The sequence below is a fragment of the Haliotis rubra genome, unplaced genomic scaffold (genome assembly GCF_003918875.1).
Source record: "Haliotis rubra isolate DU_JTF1 unplaced genomic scaffold, ASM391887v1 Scf1396, whole genome shotgun sequence".
In the NCBI taxonomy this organism is placed as follows: Eukaryota; Metazoa; Mollusca; class Gastropoda; order Lepetellida; family Haliotidae; genus Haliotis; species Haliotis rubra.
Genome location: NW_025765332.1, coordinates 88,913 through 115,807, shown reverse-complemented (window position 1 = coordinate 115,807; position 26,895 = coordinate 88,913). Strand labels below are relative to the sequence as shown.

The following is a 26,895-nucleotide window of genomic DNA, read 5'->3' as shown; positions in this document are numbered from 1 at the left end:
TACGCAATTGGGATACGATACGTGTCAACCAAGTCAGCGAGCCTGACCACCCGATCCCGTTAGTCGCCGCTGAAGATCAATTCTTACCTGGATCTTCACGGGCGTGAGACGGACTAGACAGACTATGGAGATAATCTATTAAGACTATGAATATCAATATAGGAATTGCTTTTAGACACTATTGGCTTCAGGCTTTGTAGGTGAACTTGAACTGCATCTTGGTTCCTCCTTTCTTCTGTGTAATGGCTGAGGATGTTGTTGTCAGCCTTTGTAGCTCAACTTGAACTGCATCTTGGTTCCTCCTTTCTTCTGTGTAATGGCTGAGGATGTTGTTGTCAGCCTTTGTAGCTCAACTTGAACTGCATCTTGCCCCGAGTTGCACATAGACGGAGCAGACTAACAAGAGGTGGTGTTCGTCTTCCACATTCCCGTCACTACAGACACAATTCATATGGTCTACTGTTCCATGGGGTAACTTCATACGTGGAGGGACACTTCATAACATTCTTTGGGTAAAGACAGTCAGACATTCCCAACAGCTAAAGCCAGAAGCCAATAGTGTCTAAAACAATTCCACTACTGATATTTATAGTCTTTATTTATTGATTGTCCCCATAGTCTGTCTAGTCCGTCTCACGCCCGTGAAGATACAGGTTATAATTGATCTTCAGCAACCCATACTTGTCGTAAGAGGCGACTAACGGGATCGGGTGGTCAGGCTCGCTAACTTGGTTGACGATTGCTAAATCGATACTCATGCTGTTGATCACTTGATTGTTTGATCCCGACTAGATTACTTACAGACCGCAGTCATACAGCTGGAATATTGCAACAAGTAAACAAGGATATTATTTCAAGTGAAGTTCTTCCAAAGGGTTGAATACGCACACTATATATTTTATATGAAGCACAGAGGTTTACCTGATCTGATACGATTGGTCAATAATCCTCCGAAAGAAGAAATTTGTTGTTGCAACCCACGGAGGCCGTCTCTGGAGAAAGTGATGGAATACTCCTGACCGTTGACTCGAGGAATTTCAGATTCGGCAGCAACCATAATTCTTTTGTCAATTATGTCCTTCATGGCAAAATGTTCAACAGGATTTGGGAAAAGTGTGGACTTTTGAATAAATTCAAGGTTCATTGTCAGTTTGTCAACTTCGCTCTCAAGAGTAACTAGTTGGTGATCACTTCTCTGCGTGAGGAACTTGGTGGATTCGTCCATCTCGGTCTGTAACTCTATTTCCCTCTGGTCCAACATCAGGTGCAACTTCTGGAAGGTGCATCTGATGACCTCTTCAACAGCATCTTGTTGTGGCTTCAGTCTTTCACCAATGTCTTCCTGGAGTGATCGGCACTCCTTCATCATGTCCAACCTTGCTCTCAATGCAACTCCTTTGTCTTCAAGGAAAGTTCGACGTGTTTCCCAAGCTGCGTCTAGGTCCTCTGTCTTGCAGCTCTTGTGTTCGGCCAGAACACACATGGCACAAAGAGGAGCATTACAGCTGGAATCATAGAGGGTGACAGGATGTTGTGCATGCTGGTCACAGTAAGACATACATTTTAAAGTTTGGGGAAAATTTGTCAAATCCTGCACGAGTATCACCTTGTGTTTGCGTGTGGCTTTCATGTCCCCGTGTGCCACGTGACAATGTTCGCAGAGAAATGCTTCACACTCTTGACACCAAGACATTGCCTGGTTGCCATCTTCTCTGTTGGTACACAGCAGTTCATTGCCGTTATGTACAATCGTGGAGAGAAGGGTCTTCTTTCTGGTTACATAATCTATTGGGAAGGTAGATTTGGGGAACGTTTCCTGGCAGGAACTACAGAGAAGCGTCTTGTCATTTTCGGACTTTAGACAGTTTTCACAGACCGAATGCAAACACGGAAACAGAAACGGACCCTCAGTGTCATAGACGTATGGCTTTTGACACACTGCGCAACCGGGAATGATTTCTTTAGCAGCCATTGAAGGGAATAGATATGGTGTTGGAGAACGTTTCTGTCAGCTGTTGTTCCCTTTATGGGCTGGTGCCTTTGCTTTGGAATAAAAAGATGCACATAAAGCATTAAATGAACATCTAATGGAATGAACCAGGTTAAAAATCCGTAGGCTTCATTGATCATCGGGGCCGGTGGGGTAGTCTAGTGGTTAAAGCGTTGGTTCGTCACGACGAAGACCCGGGTTCGAATCCCCACATGGGTACAATGAGTGAAGCCCATTTGTGGTGTCCCCCGCCGTGATATTGCTAGAATATTGCTAAAAGCGGCGTAAAACCAAACTCAGTCAGTCATTGATCATCTCTCTTATAACGCAAGAACCCAAGAGTCTTCCCCCTCCCACCTCCACACAGATACATGTGATAGTTGTGGATGATGACGATTCAGTGTGAACCCATGTTAAACCGAAACCCTCAGACCACCTAAATGTATAGACTATTAGCTGGCCGACTCTCTTTATCCTCAAATTTATATATTTGGAAAAGAATTGTATTTACTCTTCGATCAAATAGTGTCATATATATCAACATTTGGGAACATGGAGCAATAATTTCTATGCATTATGCTTTATCAGAATACTTCCTGCTTGCATGTCACATTTATATTTGCTACCGGATCGAGACACCATGTTTATCGGATTTAGTTGTCCAGTCGATAACATTATCGATTATATGATCAATGGAGGTATCCATAGTATACGAGACAGAAGGTATGTCTTTTCAGGACTACACAGCAAATATCTGTACTGTCGAGACCTCAATTTAAATTTGCTTAACATTTAAACTAATAAATATGGTAACTGACAAAAACCTACAGAGCTCTAATCCAAAACAGATATATTCCACAGTCAGCGTGGTTTGCTTCCAGAATACACGTGATCACATGACGCGTCTATTAACTTTGGATTTCTTTTGCGAAAATTAATGAAATTGACAAAGAAAAGGAAAATTATATCGAAATGATAAGGTAACTAAAATATAGCGCTGAATTCCACGCCGCACAGGATTGGTCTAAGCGCACACAGCATAATGGACACTATTACCCCATGGCATACACTCATTTATATAACATATATAAGAATTATACTCCGTTTTACACCCATATATTTAACTGTATTGACTTTGTTTCAAAATTTCTTCACGCAGTGTGCTGGCCCACACATCGAGACCCTCATTGACGGTTTGGTCATCGTGACCTGCAACAGCCTGTATGCAGCTGGTCCTGGCGGGTGTTATACCTCAAACATTTTTCACTGTATGCACATTTACATACCCTCATAAACAGGCACATTCACAACCAGAACCAAATTATCTAATTGCAACACAAACATACTCGCAGGTGAGGTCGATGTCTTTGCACACACTGACTCCGGTTCCGGAAGTCGTACTACTACAAGAATGGAGATCGGGCTGGTCTCTTTATTGACTATAGTTCGATCGACAGGTGGGTTTTTCCTTTTGATGAAACCGACATCGGTGTTTTGGGTGCATACGGAAAAGTATTACGTGCGTTGATTGATGACGGGAGGAAGATTTTCGAAATAAACAAACTCGAGGTTGACAAATTTTCTGTCCCATACCTTCTCGACTTAGACCTAGCCTGTTAGTCTGTATCATGTAAGTATAGATTATTACTTACTTGGTCCTGATCACATATTCTGTAACTCTAGCATGCTGGTAGCACGATTGGATTTTCCTCTCGTTTCTGGACACAGACACCATCTGTGGTATCTTGCTCCCTGTGGTACACACCTGTTGAGACCAAACAAATCTGTTCAAAATCGATTTCCCAAGCAAATGGCTCGCCAGTAACGAGGTATCAATCCACGTCTATGTTAACAAAACCATACCAAGTGTATAAACAATACACCTTGTGAGAGCGCCTGTTGCGTAGGGCTTGAATAGGTCTTTTTATAGGTGTGTAACAGATAAGTCCTATGTGGGTTATCAACCCTCTTATCTCCACGTGATCTCCCAATGCTTCACTGATTTTGTACAACTGGCGTATGTATAACGGGTTCCATCAGTAGGGCAGGACATGTCTACCCTTTCCCAAATACCTGGTGTAATCAGTGCTAATCAATACTTTACCCTGAATTGATCCATTTATACTGTGCCCCAAAGTGATGGGCTTCGTTAAAGGAGGTATATTGAAAATAAACTTCTTAGCATATGTTAAATGGAAAAAAAGCACCAAACATCTGCTGTTATTCCACAACCTGCATGTACCGTATGCATATTGTAATCACAGCCTCGGCAGAGTTCAAAATGTGACGTCACAGTGGTGAACCGCGGGCCGTTTCCCTTTGTTTACAGTGCATTCATCTACATAACACTGGGGTGTTATCTCCGTTCATCCCGCTGTGTGGTAGACGTAAGATAGTATATCTTTTTCGTGATGGTGTCCAAGTCCATCCAAGAAAGGTAATAAGTGTCATGTCATAAAAAATTGCAAGCGTAAAGAAACTGTAGACCACTGAATGTCAGAGGAAACAATGTTGTACACTTGATACATCGTTACACGGTGAATAACACTGCCACAATGTTGTACACTTGATACATCGTTACCCAGTAAATAACACTGCCACAATGTTGTACACTTGGTACATCGTTACACAGTAAATAACACTGCCACAATGTTGTACACTTGATACATCGTTACACGGTGAATAACACTGCCACAATGTTGTACACTTGGTACATCGTTACACATTGAATAACACTGCCACAATGTTGTACTCTTGGTAAATGACACGAGTTTAGAGTGAAACAAAAGACGACAGGTTTCATTATTAACAATGGGGTTACAAATGAACAAGTTTTACAAAACATTTCCAAAGGTCAGTACACATTAGTGTTTCAGTACAAAATTCAATGACAGTACAATTACAATGGCAGTGCAATGGCCGTTCAGGTTCCACTCCTCTGAATCAGAACCACGTCTTCCCTAAACATCTGAAGAGATAGACATGTGACAGCTGTGATTTGATGTAATAGTGTGAGATTTTTATGTTTTTTTAAAGCACATCCATCTAGTAATTAAAACTGACCACAATTTAAGTATTCAGTACTGCCATTTTTATCACCATGACTAAGGCTTAATGTGTGTACAGATATTTTCCAGTAGGTGACAATTGGTGCTGAACTGGGGTTGATGTGTTCAGCTTCCTGTGCTCGGAAAATTGGCAGGATAAGTTGGCCGGAATTAGTGTTTTTATGGTAGTTTAAAGGCCAGACTGTACCCATGTGTACATGGAATGGCTGTTGACAGCCTGGATGATTTTAGAAAAAATATAACGTTACTATCGAAGACTACTAGTATTCGAAAACATTGTCATGTTGTGTAACATATAGTCATTGATAACAGATATCATCTAGTAGCAAAAGGAGGTCATGCTTCCAAAAAGAGGTCCAGACTGCATGGATATCTAGACTATCCCCCTACCGCTGGTCTTGATGAAGTGTGGGTTGAGAGAGGCATGAGCTTGCCCACTTATATAGTCCCAAATATTTATATAGTCTAAATACCTTGCAGAAAATTCTATACCTCGATGGATTACTTCGTAGCTGTAAGACAAGATTCCAGAAACACTTGACTTTCAAAATCGTTTAAAGAGAGTAATTTTCAGAACATGCTTAAAAACCAACACCTTCCCGACAACTAATTATAGTTAAAACTCGATGTTATGAACTTCTGCTAAATATTAATGTAATACAGTGACCCCATTGTTTGATGACAAGTTACATTGCCGTGTATGAACTGCAAGCCATGAGATTATTTTGATCTGTTGATGAATGGAAATGTGTGTACATGACTTCTAAGGTATGCTTGCATGGTGATTACATTTCACAACTTTTGAGGTACAATCGAGCGTGCAATTTATAGCAGGATTTCCAAGAGTGTCATACCACTCTTGCTCGGAAGTTTTTGGATCAATGTTACAACATTCAAGGACTCAGTAAAGCTTTCAAGAAGTTTTGTGGTAGACCTGTGAAGGAAATTTCTAAATTTGACGCATCATTGACAAAAATGATATCCAATGCAATTCCCTATTTTGAATTATGGCATGGTGACAATCACTGGATTGTCTGGTCCAGACTCGATTTGTTTACAAACAACATCGTACAGCTGTGATACTGCTGAAACACATCGACCCTGCTTTTAGCAGAGTTCCTTATGAACGTGGATAGGGTTTTGTCTCTTCTTCTTACTTTTAAGGATCTTATGATACCACTCTATGAACAAGGCTTGTTTGCTACAAATGTTAACATGCCACGTATAAAATATCGTCTCTCTATGAAAATGGTGTTGCTGTTATTTCATCAAATATATCGATTACATATTTTTTTTATTTTCTTGAATTCGGTTTTTTTCGCAAGTAAACCGATTTTATCCAAATCTGCAACTGTAGGTCATGCAGTTCGATACGACGGAATTACAGCCGTTCTAATGAAGATGTTTGACGGGAAGCTAAGCAAGGTAGCAGACTAAGCCCACTAAACGACACAGAACTCAGCTGGCTGGAATTGACATGTTGGAGAAGAGGTAATTATTGTGGTGGCCGCCATAGAGCTTGAATATTGCTGAGTGCGGCGTAAAACTATACTCACTCACTCACTATTGTGGTGTGTTTAGCTACAAAATGACCTAATTGTAAGTCAATAATAATCAGGACCAACATTACAATGTTAGAAATAAACAGATAAATGTGTATGATATGGAGTGCATAAATTCTCTTTTTTTCTTGTGATTTTCTTTCTTTCTTACAGATGTATTCTTGATTCATTCTCAAATCTTGCATCTTTATAGTTTCGGTTTCAGATTAATGTTTGTTTGGGATGGAAAATTCAAACTTATCTAGAAAACTTGTCTCGCTTGTGTACATGTTTGTGTGTAAGGTTTGAACGAAAACCCCGTGCTCACGGTAGGTTACTCCAATATCAAAGGTTCAGTGCATACCGCTAAAGAAAACAAAGCATTAACAATCTGATAACGTAAAGGCGTGATTTTGGTCGTTACAAAATGCCTACAGCATTAGATTGTTTCGTTAGTATGTTGTTTACCGCCGCACTCAGCAATATTTAAGCTATATGGAAGCGGTCTGTAGATAATCGAGTCTGGACTAGACACCAGCATGAGCATCAATCTACTCAATTGGGAGTCCATGACGTGTGCCAACCAAGACAGCGAGCCTCACCACCTGATCAATTACGACGAGCATGGATTGCTGAAGACCAATCCAGGATGACATTATGGGTGCTGCACTTCGTTTGTCTCGCATACAGGCAACTCGACATAACGTCGCCAGAACGAGGATAACAGGATTTCACTGATTCTTTGATAAAATCTGTCCTGAACCTAAACAGTTTTATCTGAGCACAAACAATTCGTTTATATTCAACTTAAATGTTATGTTCTGTTTTAGCTTATATAAAGGGAAGGATTAACCGAAAAAAGAGACAACGTTAAACTCAATACATTGACCCACGGAGGGATTCGAACCCAGTGTCCTTGGATGTGTGAACGCTTCAATCAGCTCTTACATCCAAATATTGTTAACTGAATATTGAATCAACTAACGTCGTGTATTAGCCCTATGGTTACATCCTATTCTGCCTACAGTACCAATTTGCCTACATCCCAGCAGTTTGCCTGCACAAATTACTGTAGGCAGAATGGGAAATATTGTTTTACCTATAAAATAATGGAACAACCCATTTACCAGTCACTGAAGGGTATGTTGTTTGGTTGGAGAAAGCGTAATTAAGTACCTCCAGACTGGCAGGAAAACACCACTCGAGTTCTTTGATGCTGTTGGACATTGATTAAAGTTGCCAAGTAATTATTATTTGTGTGACCTCTTTGATAAGGAATGAAATAAGATATCTCTATCATAACTGACCAAGAGTATGCATTATATTCCGTGACATTTTGTCAATTCCAATGAATGAAATGTATTCAGAAAGAATAAAGATACCTTATACCTGAAACACACATTTTTTCCAGTATTGCCTACAATTAACTTTTGTTCAAGTTCATTTAAAACAGTAAAGGCAGAATAGGTCAGCATATTATCCTTACTTCCTGATCACTAGATGATCACACACGCATGTCGTATTGGGCATCGTTGTACAAATGCGAGACAGCGCAGATACTGCAGCCTCAAGTATTTATCTTTCTGCTTTTATGCTTCACTCGTCATACTTGTCACACAAGGTTCGCCCTCCAAATACGACAGTAGTGGAATGTTTACGGCAAAAGATCATTATTATAGCATTGAAAGCATTCTTTTCTCAATTTGTTAAGTTCCCTATATAGCGTGCATCTCGGTTACAGCCGGTGACGGTGGCGAAGACCTCTGGTTTTGAATGAACAAGTGAGTGAGTGGGAGGGAGCACTACCACTACTTCACGTGCGGGCGGTCTCTGTCGTAGGTCACGTGTCATTAAGACAAGAAACGAGTTTTGTGAGAATCCACCACTTCGGATTGTTAGCCCGACAGTAACCAACTAAGCTACGTCCACACTAAGAAAGTGTAATTCCAAATATAACATTACATTTGACCACTTTCTAAATGACATTGTGTATTCATACGTCCACACTGTTACACAATGTGCAAATTTATCTTGTAGTCATTCCTGAAGCTTTACGGAAATGAACGGAAACAGTCGAATAGGTCCCACACAATTACGAAGGTTACGGGCAGACTTGGTGTCTCGTGATTTTAATCTACGGACAATTACGGAATTGTCCCGATGCCATTTGTCACACTCATTCCGTAATGTACAAGATACGGCGCGAGCTGAAAACGGCTCTTGGTGTCAGGCGTCAGACGTCGAATTCACGGTATGCATGAATGACATGCATTTGTAGGGAACATTGTAAGGATAATGTGGATCTCACACTGAGGAATGAGGGAGACATGAGCATGTTTGGTGACGGCACGAGGGTGAGTTAGCCTTCGAATCATTGCTGAACAAATGTAGCGTGTGAAAGTGGCTGAAGTGCAAGTTCCAGGCCAAGTTCCATTAGCCCGAATTTTCTACATTCAACCATTTCTTCGATCGCGTTCCTCGACGTTTTTAACATGCGGAAGGAAAAACAACAAATGGTGCACATGCATTGCACCGGAAATCTACCTGCTGTATTGGATGACGTCCCTAACCCTAAACCTTAACCCCGACGCCTCGAAATAATCCTAATAAATAGAACACATTGACCTAACCGGCACGAAAATGGCTGACGTGTCCAGTGTAATGCATTCTTACCGCTTCGAAAAATTAAATACATGTATACTAATAAACTCTGTGTAACGAAGCAAATTACTGAATAAAAAAAAATATATGTATATTAGTTCCCATTAATAATTCATTTAGTCCTAAAAATTACGTTGAAGCCGAAATATTAAAGACTTTTGTGCTTTCATAAACTGGTGTTTGCTATAGAATGCGCCACCATCGTCCATGTTTACAACTCCCCACATCGCTTGGCTTACTCAATGACAATGCGACGACAGAACACTGAGAAGAGCTTTAGACACACGACAACCCAGCAACAGTCTGGCGTCAAACAACATTCTACCATGGCTACGTGAAATGCTCCAATTTGATTGGTCAAGCCATAAAATCAGACGGTATCAATTTGGATTGAAAATGCGTCTGATTTCACGGCGCTTCACTGTGCACGTATACAACACTGCCGCACTACTTCAGCTTGGCCACCAACATGACTAATATCAACACAACAGACGTGATGGAAATGCTGATGAAACATTTATTAAAACTCCAAAAATTCAATTATACGATTTCTCCTCCACAATTATTAGGGGACCTCACTATCATAATTATTACCTTCTATTATAAAAATATTCAAAAACAATTACAATACACAGCCCCAAACATAAACAAACAATATCTAACATATAAATAAAAAAAACGTGTAAAAATACATCCCTATCTAGCTCTATTTGTGCGGCAAAACGTTCGTAAACATTTACCTACCTGGTAAATGGTATATTTGTTTCCGTTTAGAATGGGAAATTCGCAAGATAACGGTCAGGCGAAACACAAAATTCGCCACACATACTCCATCATGTCCCGTTGCATCGTTCAAAATGTCAAAAACTGAACCATGAAAATTCAGTTCTCTGCCACCTTCCCCGAAGGCTGTCACTGCTATGTTCGTACACTTTGAAAAGCTTGGCCACAATCCAGTCCCAAATGATGAGAAAAATGTTCCAAGGAATCCCAAGTTAGTCGCATGTACACAAAGCTACACTGTCACTCTTCCTCGCATGCCAGGGTGGAGGCACGTACGTGAAATCATGATCGACACCCGCCGGTCATAAAAACCAACAGTCTTTGATGAGTTACAGGTTATAGGTCGATCAGAAAAGGATCTATTCTTCGATTCTGCAGGGCTCAGGTTCGACAGTCAGTCAAGTATTTTCCACTTTTCACGTCGAATTTTTAACCTTTCGCAAAATGTAAACACTGGCTCGTCCGCCATTTCAAACTGTTGCGTAACTGTCTACTTCCCAGAAAATAAGTAGGTCAGACGATTCCATTATACTGTGGCCAGGGGGGTACAGTAATACGGCACACAAAACAATAGGCTGGTTTCGGTCTTGTAGAGTTACGATTATAAAAACCAAGCTCTTAGGTGTTACATTATTGCATTGAATAAACAGTAATTTGTTTTCTTTTGACAGAATATTTTTTATGTTGCAATGTTAAAAAAAATACGAACGGAACCTACCACTCCTTTATCAGACGAGTTCAATTCGTCTCTTATCCCATGCCGGATTACGCAGTGTCTTCCGCAGGGCGAGGAAGTTCGATAATAAATCGGTTATGGTAGAATGGAGATAAACATACTGTGTTTGGAAATTAGATGAATGTTAGGCCGAATTGATAGTCTCTAAATTAATCATTTGAAACCTCACGCTACGCGTTCGGCTTCAAATAAAATTTAGAGACTATCAATTCGGCCTAACATTCATCTAATTTCCAAACACAGTACGTTTATCTCCTAATTGTTTTTGGTAACAAAGTTTCACAAATTACGTCATAAGGTATTGTGATGTAATTTGTCAAGTTTGTGGTGCTGTATTCTAAAGGTAGGCCACGAACTAAATTACGTGATCATTTGAGTTCGTCATAACTGGAATTTACTGTATTTGTGGTTTATGCAGAAGGTTCAATTTGAGATGGTGTGTCAGGAAGAAGAAGGCGCGAACTGTTGTATGCGGAAGTATTGTTGTCATGTGATGCATTAAACTTCGTCAAGCTGAAGACCCGGGTTCGATTCCCCCTCGTGGGCACATTGTGTGTGGTCTATTTCAGGTGTCTCCCGTCTTGATATTGCTGGAAGTTTCTGGTTCTGATATTTAATGAATTTGGCTAAGTATTGGCAATGTATTTAGGTCTTGTTCGTATCAGGATGCCAGGGGCGACTCATCCACTCTCGTCTCGTACACTTTATTGGTATGTTATTCAATGCGTGTCAAAATAAGTCACTGCTTTCTCTAGCTTATACTCGAGATCTGACGAGAATGATAAAACACCGCTCACTCACTCATTCACTCTCTTACTCGTATCAAGGATGACACAGCTAACTGTTAATTCAATTATAGAGACTTTCTTTTCCATGCCAGGGAAGCACCTGCTTTGCATAGACCCGATGGAATGAACACCAGTGGAACACACAGCACACGTGTAAAAAAAGATGAAACATATGGTTGAGATGGTCAGGCTCGTTCACTGGGGTGATGGCACATCAGCGTATCTGGACGCTTGGAGATGTCACGTGACATGAACCGCTGAGATCAGCCCGGAACTACCTACGTACAGTACACGACGAGTATACATAACGAACTGACCTATATATCGAACTGTTTTATTGATCCCGACACCTTGCGTGAAAGCGTATAACGAACTACCGTTATAACGAACTATAGTTAGTGATCCCTTTCGGTTCGTTATAACCGTAGTGTACCGTATTAAATATAACATTGACTCAAGATTTAAAATCTGATTGATGGCAAAAAAGGCCCACTTTAACAGTGTCACGAAGCAATAATACATCTTCTGTGTCACGAAGCAATAATACATCTTCTCTGACAACCAGTGTTGGCTTTGTGTTATCATTCAGATGTTCTAATACGGATATGGTCGGTTGAACGCTTCTTGATACACCCTGTCAAACCTCTCACTCTGTTCAACAGTGAACCAGTTCTTCCAGTCCCCGGCTTCACCTGCAGATGGAAGTAAGTCGTTAGTAGGACTGCACGGTATTACTGCTTTACGCTTTTCAGTTGTATTCAATTATATGTATTGTAATACACTTCCTGTGAACCGATATCATAGGTAAAAAATACGTTTAGTGATTATCTGTATAGTCTAAGTTAAAATCTACACAAACTTCCAATCACAACTGATTTTTCCTTTCGTAAATCATTGATAAAACGGCACATACAAATAATACAATAAATTGATAATGATAGATAGAGTCCCTAACGATTTGTCCTGAGGTGCATTCTCCCCCCTTCTCCAAAATCCTGGATCCGCTCCTATATCCAACCACATTTTGAGATTTCCAGTTATCAGAACAATAACATTTTTGTAGGGCTTTTGTTGGTAGAAAATAGGATCTGTATTTACAACCAGTGCCACTCAGTCTAAAGACTTAAGCTCTCAATATATCGCAGTACGTATCACATACTGGTACCTGAATCGCAATATATCGCAATAAAATGTATTGCCAACCTTTGTTGTTGGTCATCAAATTCTGTTTTCACGTGCGTTTACACAACGGATAAGGACAACGTTTTAAATCCGAATTTCTTTTTCAATCAAAATTATCATAAATTATTTATTATGAGTGGGCCATCGAACCATTGTACCTCTGAAAACTTAATACCTTACGTCAAACCCATAAACTGTAAGATATATTTGAAATTAATCATTTCGGGTTCATGACATGCTCCATACTTCAAAACACAACAAATTGACCATACCCTGCCTAAGAATAGTTCCTAAATTCCCAATGATCGCAAAGCAACAGAATCTCTACAGATGTACAGCAAAGGTTCAAAGTTTACATATCGTTTTCAGTTTCAACCAAAACAGTTAAGGGGCTACCAAGGCAAAGGACTGTCTGGTCCAGACACCCCGTCTCTGGATTGTCTGGTTAAGTGTCTGGTTTTAGGCATCTGTTAGCAATATTGCAGCATTATCAAGGCGGGGGACATCAGAAATGGGCTTCACACATTGTACCCATTTGGGGAATCGAACCCGGATCTTCGGCGTGACGAGCGAACGCTTTAACCACTAGGCTACCCCACCGCCCCTGTCTGGTTAAGACTCAGTCGTGAACAAGTCGCCGTGTATATAGTATGAGTACGACTGCGCGTCGTCAGGTAACAAAACTATCCTTTCATGCAAACAGAGTACGTTGCGGGTGTTACCAACTGGGCAAGACCTGCTTACACGTTTTGTGAACACCCGGTGTCTTCACTGATATTCCATGACACACTCATAAAATCTTCACCTAAATATTTTTTCGCCCAAAAGAATCTGTTGACGCTTGACCCTTGTGTTTATCCGGTGTTTGTGTCTTACACATTGCAAAACCTGCGGGAGGAACAAGGCGCATGTTCTCTGCATTAACCATTTGCTGACAGCGATGTTACCTATGCGACAATCGTAAGTCGCCGTTAGATTCCGATGAATAAAAGATCCAGATACTCTACCCTTCCTGAAGTAGCCGCTGGAACCTTCTCTCCACTTGTTGTGAAAAGACTGGTCTTTCACGTGTTCGTGAGCGTGCTTCAGCTTTGAAAAACCGCAGGCGTCAGCTATTTGTTCGTAAACCTTGTATGGAAGAGGACGGTTGATGAATTCAGCTAAGCGTTTGACCTCCTTCACGTCATCCTGAAAACATTCACAAAAATCAGTGATGATTTCATGACAACGGTAGAACAATTGTAACACTTTACTGGACTGGTCATAAATGTTTACCATTACTAAATTACCCAAACAGGCGAGTTATCTCGATTTTGGCACCAAGCTAAAACACTGAGCTAAGTTCACTTAAAACTCCATCTTGTGCACTCTCTTGTTCTACAAAATGGGCTCTTTCGAAACGTAATTCACTGACTGTCGGGAGTGGCTTGCGGGTCAAGTGACTGCATGACTAGTAGACGGCATTGTAACAATGAAAGACGGGAAGAGGAAAACCGGACAACTGCCATCATATGAATCAGGAGAAAGGTCGGTGGAAAAAAGTATCAAAATTGACAGGGCTAGACGAGGCATTTCCGTTTCAGGACATCGAAGGTTGAAGACATTTGGAGGAGGTGGAGTCTGAGGGTAGGACGAGATCGGCAATTCCCGAGTGTGTGACATAGCGTCGCGGTACACTGGTCAGTGAAACGCCAATAAATGGCCGATGAGATTTTGCCTCAAGCAAAGATATTTCAAAAGTATTTTTTACTGGTGAACCCGAGTTTCTGTTCTTTCGGATATCATTGAAACAATCTTAGTGAGTGAGTGAGTTTAGTTTTACGCCGCACTCAGCAATATTCCAGCTATATGACGGCGGTCTGTAAATAATCGAGTCTAGACCAGACAATCCAGTGATCAACAGCATGAGCATTGATCTACGCAACTGGGAACCGATGGCATGTGTCAACCAAGTCAGCGAGCCTGGCCACCCGATCACGTTAGTCGCCTGAAGATACTGAAGATCAATATTCTAACCCGGATCTTCACGGGTCTGAAACAATCTTAAAGAGGTAGAAAAGTTATAAGTGGTCGTCGGATTCTTCAGACAGATTGTCGTGGGGCGGTATCAATCAACATTGAATGAGGCCATTGTTGATAGTTAAAGGGATAATTTGGAACAAATATTAGGAGGTCCTGCAAGACAATATGTCTGATTCGTATGTCGGGGGGAAGTCGGGTGCCATCAACCGTGTCCGTAGCTCGTGTCCCTCCACTACCTGGCTGGACACATATCACCTGACTGTCTTGGGGTGCCAGTCGCCATCACGTCATCTTAACCAGAATGAAACTGTTTGGCAAATTATGAAAAGGGTGGAGGCAAAATATACACGTGAATGGTGTTGGGTCATTCGCCAACGTTGGACGACCTAGTCTCATCATCAGTGTGACGTGATATGACGCTGCTACAGTCATCTCCTACAAGAAATTATTGTGACAATAACTGTGGAAAGTATTCTTGATTTTTTTAAATAAAAAATTAACTTCAGATTTATCGCATTTTTGTGTTCGCAACTGTACTGTACAAAAAAACAAGGGTCATGATTATGTTGGGAATACATTGTTAGTGATCATGAAAAATATGCTAATCCCTCAGATTTCATCATTCACCAATCTTTTTGGTTCAGGATGCACCTGAAGTCAGCAACGAAATCTTTCTACCCAAAGTCCACTTGTAAATTTACAATCGAATTATTTGTACACACAGTATTCCGTCGTCTGGATATACATAGCAGGTATATAGAGATACTTACTTTCTTTAGATCTTCAAAATGAGCCTGAAGAAAAGGTATATCTGGATGGTCTTGTGGAAATCTGTTCCAGCACAGACTGTGGTTGAACACCGAATCATATGGTACTGGAACGGATACACACAAATATCATGACCGGCATGGCTCAAACTGTGATAATAATTGAAATAGCACCGCTCTGTAAATCTATATATGACTATTAATCATATGTTACCTGTTTATCACTTGTAATATTGTAATCAACAACAGTTCATGTAATAATAGTTCCACATAGCCTACAATATATATATATGCACATTATAGTAAACTATCATGGCCTTATGTTTTAACGTTAAATATATGTTGTTATACATTGTCAGTTTCATTTAATGATAAAATAGTCGTGTAGAATGAGTGAGTGAGTATGGTTTAACGCCGCGTTCAACAGTATCCCAGTTACATCACGGAGAGCCCGTGATGCTCGTCTTGGAGGTCTCAAACCCCACTCACTAACTCAAAATCACTCTCACTCACTCACTGACTCACTCACTTACTCACCCAATCAACGCACCGTAGTCAATCACCTATCCACCTACCCCCTCACTTACTCAGCCACATACCGCACACTCACTCACTCACCGACCCATCCACTCACTCACTTATTAACTTACCCAGTCACTCACTCTGTCACCCACTCACTCACTCAAGTATTGTGCCTTACCATTTCCTTTAATGTGGGCGTCCACGTAGGCAGCCCATGTTCCTGTGAAGGCTGCATCACGTGACTTGTCCACCCAGTTCTGATTCATGTGCTGGACGAAGTAGGACACCACAGCATCCTTGGGATTTCGTTGAACATTGATAACATGGCACTTCCGGTCCCATATTTCTCGTGGCAGCAGCCTTTGTATTGGAACAAACAGAATGAAGACCATACATTGTCACATGAATTCTATTCTTTTCTTATGAATCTTCTTACACATAGATTTAGTAAGCTGAGTGATTAAATTAGCCCAGCGTGCAGACTGCTAATGCTTGAACATGAATAATTAAATCAACGTGCAGACAGCTAATGCATGAACATGAATAGTTAAATCAACGTGCAGGACAGCTAATGCATATTCATGTATAATTAAATCAACGTGCAGGACAGCTAATGCATATTCATGTTTAATTAAATCAACGTCAACAACAGAGAAAATTCAATTATCCCCCCGAATCAGATTCCTCTAGACGTAGAAGTCAAATAACGGTGTGTGGTCGTGTGCATAGAGCGTAGGTCACAAATCAGGTGAAGTTAAGCAACGCTGGTCACAGACCTAGAGATCCTTGGATGGGTGACCGGGTTTGGCAGCTTGACTCCTAAAAGTTTCTAGGACTTGTGTCCTGCCCCACCTATGTGGTCACACCTTAGGCAAGCGGGTTTGTTCAAAATTGCCTCTGTTCACCCAGCAGAAAATGGGTACCCGGTGGTATCAGTCATGTGACTATTAACCTTCTTGCGCCTTACAGGCAGCTTGGGTTATCCGGAGTAATAAAGCCCATCATGTTGTATGCGCTTATCTACAGCATGTCCGTGCGGCGTGAACTTCGGCGCTATATCAGTTACCATTTCTTCTTATTATTATAAATCATAAGTATAGATGACTGAAATCAGTGATTACACCAGGTGTTTGAGAAAATGAGAAAATGTAAGCATGTCCTGCTCTACTGCTATCACCTGCCACTCACACAAGTTACATAAACAGTCAGTGCTTGTTACCTTAATTATCAGCTTGAGTATAACTACACAATTAAGCGATGATAATTCTCTGTCCGACTCATTACACACAGACAGTGCGTGAGTATAGTTTCACGTCGCTTTTAGCAATATTCCAGCAATATCACGGCGGGGGACACCAGAAATGGGCTTCACGCGTTGTACCCACGTGGGGGAATCGAGCCCGGGTTTTCGGCGTGACGAGCAAACCACTAGGCTACCCCACTGGCCCAACATACAAACAAGATACTTGCCGTGGGGGAAGATGAGTAAATAGTATCCTAGGAGAAGGAAGAGAGTCCAGTTCCTCCTCCGTCCTGGAATCAAGATGTGCAGAGTTCTGCCAGTGTTTGGCATACTGTGGCTGCCCAGCGACAACCATACTGAGGATCTCCCACGTCCAGTGTGTGCCTTTGAAATTCAAATCAAGTCGAATTACAAGACATAAAATTAGTTTGAATCTTTTAAAATATATATCATATTTCTCACGATTTACATCATAATTACTCTGTCTAATGCCCTGTCTTGTTCTTGTATTCCCATTTATTCTGTGCAAAACTATTCCCACACCACAGTACCTTCATAAAGGTACGACATCATAATGCTGCCACTTTCGTAGCGTACACTATTGTTCAGCAGAATGTCTCGTTGCTTTGAATATTTCTTCACGGTTTCGATTATTTGTCGTTACTTTGAGTATTTCTCTAACTAACAAGCAAATAATCGAAACAACGAGAAACGAGGATAAATTTATAGTGCTTTATTTCCCAAAACACCATTCGTATAGATACAGTGCGGTTTGTCGACAGGTGCACTGGGACTTGTTGGAAAAATGTGAGTGAGTATGGGTTTACGCCGCTTCTTACAATATTCCAGCAATATCACGGCGGGGGACACAAGAAATGGGCTTCACACATTGTACCCATGTGCGGAATCAAACCCGTACATTCGGTGTGACGAGCGAATTCATTAACCACTAGGCTACCCAAACACAGACAGTGGTAAGTGTTACAGAATGAGGGTTATCGACAAACGCTTCAATGGCTTTGAGCAGAGGGGTCAGGTCCATGAAAGGCCCAGCCAAACTGTGTTCAGAGTTTACGCAGTTTGAATTCGGGTGAAATAATCACTTCTGGCATTTTATTGAGAAAAAAAACCCTCTACCCAGTGAGGTCACAAACTCGTAACCCGCTTTTAAGTATTTTGTTATTTTGGGATCTGATTAACAGCTTATTCCTAAACGGTCCTTTTATCTAAGGAATTGTACAAACACACGTGTATAATATAGTCAGATTTGAAAACAGTTTAGTCCAGTGTACTTTGAGACTTTTCGGAGACTAAAATCAAACCGAATTAGACTACCTGTCATATCACTATGCATTAGGCAAGTTGTGAAAGATAGGGGCTCCCCCTTACTTCTACTATAAGCTGCTAGCTATAAGTATTCAACCCGGCTACCGTCTTAACAGGTACCCAGCTTGACACATGCTGGAGTGTTCGCTCGTCTTGTCGACCACCCGATTTCGATTCCCCCAAATGGTACAATATGTGAAATGTCCCCCGCCGTAATATTGCTGGACTGTTGCTGTAAACGGCGCAAAACTACACTCACTCACTCACTCTACCTATTCTCAACTGCATCACTTCGGGCTTGACCCTCACAGCCTCCCTTGGATATAACTGGAGTACTGTTCGAGGCATCCTAAAACTCAACTATCCAATCTTAACCAACGGATCTCATTGAAACCACATTAATATCTAACATATTTTGCCATTTTCGTTTGACACATTTATGTTCTTTCAGACTTCGTGACCACCATTTATTGCAACACGATGTTCATGTCAACATGTAAGTATAGGATCTTGGATAATCCGTTATTTGAAACAATGTGAAGGACTTCGATTTAGCAACGACCAATATGTTTTACTTTTTAGTTTTAAAATTAGTGATTCTAATCTAATCAAACTTACCGGATTTAGGGTATGTGCACACAAATATATCGTCATCTCGTACAGTTCGACTCTTCATGCCAGAAACATGATGAACAATTCCGGATGGTATCACGAGATCTTCGAACATTTCGAGCTGCAATCTGAAGCCATTTTCCATTCCTTTCAAAGCTCGACTAGACATGTTTATCTTTTAAAATGTCAATTTACGTTGTACAGAACACTGGAGTATGAACGACTGCGGCTCTAAACTGTTCCGTGTTTGCTTTCGGGTTCAAATGACGAAGTACGTGTGCGTGAATATAATGTAAGCAAGATGGCTGCTGGGCATTTTTACGTGATAGGGGCGGTGGGATAGCCTCGTCTTAAAAGCGTTCGCTTGTCACGCCGAAGACCCGGTTTTGATTCCCCACATGGGTACAATGTCTGAAGCCCATTTCTGGTGTCCCCAGTCGTGATATTGCTGGAATATTGTTAAAAGCGGCGTAAGACCGTACTTAATTACTTACTTTTTATGTGATAGCTTCCGTCTTCTGGTTGTTATTACAACACGACATGAATCCCATAACGTCAAAGTCACGTTGATTCTGTAGCTGTATATATGTACCGCTTCAAATTACAGAACATAAAGAAGCGATATGGAATATATGTTTCTTCACGAAACGGTGAAGCGATGAAGCGCTCGTTCGCCACGCCGAAGACCCGGTTTCGATTCCCCACAATGATACATGTACAATGTTTGAAGCCCGTTTCTCGAGATGGCGATGAAGAAAAGAGTAAGTGAGTTTATTTTTACGCCGCTTTTAGCACTTTTCCCGCAATATCTATGCGGGTGACACCAAAAACGGGCTTCACCATGTGGGGAATCGAACGATGAAGCTAAGAAGAAATGGTTACTATTAATGGTTTATATCATTAACCATGGCTACCATATGATAGTCCAAGTAGATCATACAATTCTTTTCACAAAATGTGTAGTCTGTAGTACTATGGTAACTGATTAATTTAATAACGGTGACGGTTGTCAGACATTCAGTGGTTTCTTGTTACATGTACATGTTGTAAATACATGACGAAATGAACAAGCTTCATTCTTTGTAAATGTCGTTCAAGCTTCTGTAAATAATAGGGCGTCAGAAATAGCATGCATGTTTGAGTTGCAAAGGGCTGTGTCAGAGGGTACTTAGCATTACGTCAGGTTGATAGTGGAGGTGAGGTGAATGGGGTTTAACCTCGTACTTAAGAATATTTCGCTCATATGACGACATGCATGCGTGTGTATGTGTGGCTGCTTGTACTAGCGGGGCGGTGGGGTAGCCTAGGGGTTAAAGCATTGGCTCGTCACGCCGAATACCCGGGTTCGATTCCCATCATGGGTACAATGTGTGAAGCCCATTTCTGGTGTCCCCCGCCGTGATATTGCTGGAATATTGCTAAAAGCGGCGTAAATCTAAACTCAGTCAGTGCTTGTACTAGCCCAAACTTAAGCTGGTCTTATAGGGCTAGCTCACTGAGATACCATGCCGCAGTTAAGCATGAATACCCCACTCAGACACATTATACTGACTCCAATCCAACCAGTCCTTGTTGTACCCATTAATGCCGACCGCCAGACAGGGATGAACAAATACCATATTTTAACGTCTTTTGGCATGACCCTGCCGGGGATCGAACCCACGACCTTCCGCTCTCCGGGCGGATGCTCTAACCACAACACCACGGAGGCGGGTCCGGTTGATAGTTGAGCTCAGTTATGATGAGGCACGAATGCACATATCTGCACACATCTGCACAGAATCGACATAAATATTGGAACTCGGTGGTCAACGGATGACAAAGGTCAGAAGGAGACAGCGGCCATGTTTATTGCAGTTGGGTTGAAAATGGTCGACATATATTGTATAGATACAGTGCATCCAAACGGTTGACTGATATTTGTAATCTGCTTTAGTTGCAGAGAAAATATTTGTTACTTCTAAACTTTTGTGTGTTCAATTCACGTAGATCAAGACTGTTGTGAGTTGAGAGATCAGCTCTGATATGGTGCACATAATATCGTCTGAGATACCCATATCATACATATATATCCGATAATAACTATTTCTTGGTGGGATGTGATATGTAAAGCCTCCATTCGTCTGCAGACTGGTACAATCAGTCACACACACGTACATGCAAGTCACTGTGAAAACGAATGTTGAATAATCGTGACCACGACTTTAAACCCCGTTCCAACCTCAATTCATCCTCACCTCAACGGGTACCATACAACGAACGTCACACATTTAGTATGGGATGCAACGTTCTTGAAATGAGCAGAACGTACTCCTCCGATAGTACCCGTCAGTCGATTTACATAAATGGTTTGCTTGTAGCGTAACGCCTCACGCAGCGATAGTACCCGCCAGTCGATTTACATAAATGGTTTGCTTGTAGCGTAACGCCTCACGCAGCGATAGTACTTAGGTGAACGCGCAGATATGTGTCGTGGACAGGGGAATTAGCTCGGTATTAGGACGAACTGTACATTAACGAAGACGAAGGAATAGATTGATTTCAAACTTCTTTAGTTGGTTACACAAGACATGACATAAATAGAGAATCTCACCCGAGTGTCTTTTGATATCAAATATATCACCACGAGTTGATAAAGTAACAAATATCCGAGGCTTGCCGAGGATATTTTTACTTTTATCAACGAGTGTTGATATATTTGAAATCGGAAGACACGAGGGTGAGATTCTATTTATCATCAAAAATCACTCTTCATTAGTTTTCAATGAAAAATGTACATCTCAGAACACAGAACTGCCATTAGATTTGCAGTGCAGCGATGTCATAGCATTGTGACGTCATCAAGTTCATGACGTCATAACATTTTTCAGGGCATTGTGCAAAATCTACTGTGAAAACGATATCTCCTAGGAGATATCGTCTGATCTCACACAAGCCATATCTCCTGTGGAACACAGTTTTGGATGGTAAACGAGTATACATAAATGAGGTGAGCGGAGTTCCAGCTCAAGCCCGGGGTTGTTTCCTACGAGCGGCATTATCCTGCTCGGAATACCGGACTGCTTGACATGTTGATGATTTCAAGTTTAAAGGTCACATATACTCTACGGGGTACAAATACATAAATCACTAATTGGCATCGTTATAAATGAAATCCCGTCATTAAAACTACTCATTTCGATCTTTAATTAATTAACTTAAACCGGCCTTTTGACAACAGTGCACAATTCTCACCCATGAACGAAATTTCAACCAATCAGAGAAGGCGCGTCTCCGTGACGTCATGTGAAGAATAGATATGAGGGCCGATCTTGTTTACAGGTTTGTATAAACCTGAAATCGTGACAACTGTTGTGAAAATGAAAGCTATATATTCTCACAGTCTACTGTCATTTAACTGTGTCACCTGCTTTGCCTAGCTTCCGAGTTACAACTTGTTTTTATAGACGATTCTGTCAAAATCGCTTGGTATGGCTAAGCCTTATTTGGTCGAACCAGACGCTAGTGATAGTGAAAACGACGATGAGCCTCGCTCATCACGGTTACGGTTAACTTCTTCAACCTAAACAGTGCGACATTAGGAAGGGTGGATGACCATCAGATGCCGTTATTTGAAAATATCCCCGGCAGTCCTTGTCTGTAGCTGTAGCTGTAGCCAATGTCGCCGGCGGAGTAGGTGGGAGCTAATATAATAATTAATATGTTTATAGTAAGGAGTAAACCACCATACCCCTAAAATGTAAATGAAGGGGCGTTAAATTACCTTGAATTTAGAATGAAAACGTTTAGAAACAAGATAATGAAATAAATTAAAAGCCGAAATTAGCTATAGGAAGGGAAAGGAAAATATAGTGGTTTGGTTAGTTAATGTGAGGGGGAACTGGTTGACAATATATATGTGAGCATATAAACAGTTTTTGACACATATGGACAGGCGAAGACTCAACAATGGACAGGCAGAAAAACAATAACACTTCCTGTACCAGTTGATGTGAAGTGTCAGACAAGGCCAAGGGGGTTGACCAATTAAAGCTATAAATGTCATATACAATAATTAATGACAGTGACAGAGTGGTAAAGGGTGGCTGACAAGACAATGTACACTGCGGTAGTGATAAGGATTAAGACTGCAGATTAAATAATTACAATTTAGTCTCATATGGCTTGGATACATAGATTATGGTCTTTAGAAATATTTGGACGATGGTTGTCCGGAAATAGACGCTACAACATTGATATACGACAGGGGCCTGTAAACAACTGACTATGTACATACACTCCAGTCACAAGACAGCACATTTACTGATATACGACTGGGGCATGTAAACAACTGAGTATGGACATACACTCCAGTCACAAGACAGCACATTTACTGATATACGACTGGGGCATGTAAACAACTGAGTATGGACATACACTCCAGTCACAAGACAGCACATTTACTGATATACGACTAGGGCTTGTAAACAACTGAGTATGTACATACACTCCAGTCACAAGACAGCACATTTACTGATATACGACTAGGGCCTGTAAACAACTGAGTATGTACATACACTCCAGTCACAAGACAGCACATTTACTGATATACGACTGGGGTCTGTAAACAACTGAGTATGTACATACACTCCAGTCACAAGACAGCACATTTACTGATATACGACTAGGGCCTGTAAACAACTGAGTATGTACATACACTCCAGTCACAAGACAGCACATTTACTGATATACGACTGGGGTCTGTAAACAACTGAGTATGTACATACACTCCAGTCACAAGACAGCACATTTACTGATATACGACTGGGGCCTGTAAACAACTGAGTATGGACATACACTCCAGTCACAAGACAGCACATTTACTGATATACGACTAGGGCCTGTAAACAACTGAGTATGTACATACACTCCAGTCACAAGACAGCACATTTACTGATGTACGACTGGGGCCTGTAAACAACTGAGTATGTACATACACTCCAGTCACAAGACAGCACATTTACTGATATACGACTAGGGCCTGTAAACAACTGAGTATGGACATACTCTCCAGTCACAAGACAGCACATTTACTGATATACGACTGGGGCCTGTAAACAACTGAGTATGTACATACACTCCAGTCACAAGACAGCACATTTACTGATATACGACTGGGGCCTGTAAACAACTGAGTATGGACATACTCTCCAGTCACAAGACAGCACATTTACTGATGTACGACTGGGGCCTGTAAACAACTGAGTATGGACATACTCTCCAGTCACAAGACAGCACATTTACTGATATACGACTGGGGCCTGTAAACAACTGAGTATGTACATACACTCCAATCACAAGACAGCACATTTACTGATATACGACTAGGGCCTGTAAACAACTGAGTATGTACATACACTCCAATCACAAGACAGCACATTTACTGATATACGACTAGGGCCTGTAAACAACTGAGTATGGACATTCACTCCAGTCACAAGACAGCACATTTACTGATGTTGAATTTTGAATAACGTCTGATGTAACAGTATTTCCGACATTTTTGAAATGGAACGATACTTGCTTGATAAATTGAAATAATTGAACAAATTTAATCGTATTGAATCGTGCAACTCTTCAGATAGCGGGATGATGGGTCACTGCGTATTATACAGTTCACGTTGCGTCATTGATCTAATGCAAACTTTCTTCCTGAGTCAGTAGCATACACGCACAGGGACATAATGCACGAAATTACTTTGGTCATATCGCAGCTGCAGGCTTACTTGAAGAGGAGGGAGCTTTTTCAAAGAGCTGGTTATTTGCCTGTAATGTATGGAAACCTAGAAGGGACATTGTCGCGTTGCCGCGCTTTAAATAATATATTTTTATTTATCAAAAGCGTGACACTGCGACATAGTGACAAGTGGCCAATATGTCGCGTTGTCGATTTGTCGCGCTTTTATTAATTTTGATACTCTTTGCTTGTTTTTTGTGAGGGCGACAATGCGGCAACGTCCCTCTGACGATTGGGGGAGTCTCTCGTCTGTATCTCAATGGCGTTATTTCTATGATATCCAATAGAATATGTGATATATTTGTACTTTTCAGGCGTGTGTGCTTTACTCGGAGCATATTCACTTCTTGCACCTTGCGAGTAACTGTGAGTTTTAGCGTTATACATTTTAAGGCATAGGGTCGCCAGTTATAGTCGAAAGGTTGGACATATCCTGATCCACTGGTGGCACTCATCACAAACACACACAACGGCACATCAATTATCCACCCCAAAATATAACATAATGGCTTTTAAAATCTCGTTTAAAACATTTTATTGACAAAAGAATATTATAATTTATCAAGTTTCATTAGGGCGCTATGGCATATAACGTTTATCAACAAACTCGATATGATGCAAATTATATTTAATAAACCACTTTATAAAAACGTATATACTAGTAATTAGTATGTGAATATGCATGGTATTTCAATGAGAGCTTTCTCCGTTACACAGTTACATTATACAGGTACATGAATACTACATCAGTACAAGTAATGAAACGATTTACTTCCCCATGAATATGCATTGGTTAGCTTGTATGTGTGAATGATTATTATGCAATGGTTAGCTTGTATGTGTGAATGATTATTATGCATTGGTTAGCTTGTATGTGTGAATGATTATTATGCATTGGTTAGCTTGTATGTGTGAATGATTATTATGCATTGGTTAGCTTGTATGTGTGAATGATTATTATGCATTAGTTAGCTTGCATATGGGAATGATTATTATGCATTGGTTAGCTTGTATGTGTGAATGATTATTATGCATTGGTTAGCTTGCATATGGGAATGATTATTATGCATTGGTTAGCTTGTATGTGTGAATGATTATTATGCATTGGTTAGCTTGCATATGGGAATGATTATTATGCATTGGTTAGCTTGTATGTGTGAATGATTATTATGCATTGGTTAGCTTGCATATGGGAATGATTATTATGCATTGGTTAGCTTGTATGTGTGAATGATTATTATGCATTGGTTAGCTTGTATGTGTGAATGATTATTATGCATTGGTTAGCTTGTATATGGGAATGATTATTATGCATTGGTTAGCTTGTATGTGTGAATGATTAATATGGGTTTACTCCCATAAGTTAGACATCCGATTTGTCAGACATGCAAATTATCAGCCAAATCAATCAGGCGTGACTGTGATTACAACTAAGTCTTACCCACTGACATAATAAACCTATCCCATAGACTAACAAGATGTTTTTACATTAGTAGATAGTGGTATATTTTAACACTAATTATGAGTTTTGTTACTTTTTGTGCAGAAATACTTTGATCGGGAAACTAATGTTAATTGACTTACTACGGAAGCCTAGTAGTGTCACTATCTACTACGTAGGACATATTATCTCCAACATAGTGCTTAATATATTCTTTATAAGATTCGTATTATCAAGTATGGTTATTAAGTTGAGAAATGTTTGGCTACGCAGGACGTTAGATAGAAGAAATGCGAGTCAGTGAATATTCATGATACTAACGCAGTGTTACTATACAGTGTTATTGTGTGTGTGTATTACGTTAGGGCGACGTGGACCTGGATCTAATTGCAGGTATGGAGGATTGGGTATTGTTTTGTTTGATCTATCATTCATGC

General features: G+C 40.7%; 2 protein-coding genes across 3 annotated transcripts; both read right to left on the bottom strand.

Moving 5' to 3' along the window:
• Positions 1-871: 871 nt before the first annotated feature.
• LOC124268616 (E3 ubiquitin-protein ligase TRIM33-like) lies at positions 872-3,930 on the bottom strand. 2 transcript variants are annotated; one of them, XM_046703619.1, is made up of 3 exons: positions 3,854-3,930; positions 3,643-3,755; positions 872-2,044 (listed from the first exon to the last, which is right to left on the bottom strand). In XM_046703619.1, the coding sequence occupies exon 3, from the start codon at positions 1,970-1,972 to the stop codon at positions 899-901; it is 1,074 nt and encodes a 357-aa protein (XP_046559575.1). In that variant the 5' UTR covers positions 1,973-2,044; positions 3,643-3,755; positions 3,854-3,930; the 3' UTR covers positions 872-898. The 2 variants fall into 2 exon arrangements, with proteins under 2 accessions (XP_046559575.1, XP_046559574.1); XM_046703618.1 differs by having other exon boundaries at positions 872-2,043; positions 3,643-3,912.
• Positions 3,931-11,887: 7,957 nt separating this feature from the next.
• LOC124268615 (sulfotransferase 1B1-like) lies at positions 11,888-19,600 on the bottom strand. The gene is made up of 6 exons (XM_046703616.1): positions 19,248-19,600; positions 17,531-17,687; positions 16,239-16,420; positions 15,542-15,645; positions 13,757-13,937; positions 11,888-12,259 (listed from the first exon to the last, which is right to left on the bottom strand). Exons 1-6 carry the CDS (start codon positions 19,408-19,410, stop codon positions 12,162-12,164), a joined length of 885 nt encoding a protein of 294 aa, XP_046559572.1. The 5' UTR covers positions 19,411-19,600; the 3' UTR covers positions 11,888-12,161.
• Between the last annotated feature and the right edge of the window lie 7,295 nt (positions 19,601-26,895).

Excerpts from the sequence above, each read along its gene's own strand:
- LOC124268615 (XM_046703616.1), bottom strand. The coding sequence starts at position 19,410 with ATGTCTAGTCGAGCTTTGAAAGGAATGGAAAATGGCTTCAGATTGCAG. Across the intron at positions 17,688-19,247 it reads GTGCACATACCCTAAATCCG|GCACACACTGGACGTGGGAG; the intron begins GTAAGTTTGATT and ends TGAATTTCAAAG. Across the intron at positions 13,938-15,541 it reads ATTTTGAAGATCTAAAGAAA|GATGACGTGAAGGAGGTCAA; the intron begins GTAAGTATCTCT and ends GAATGTTTTCAG.
- LOC124268616 (XM_046703619.1), bottom strand. The coding sequence starts at position 1,972 with ATGGCTGCTAAAGAAATCATTCCCGGTTGCGCAGTGTGTCAAAAGCCA.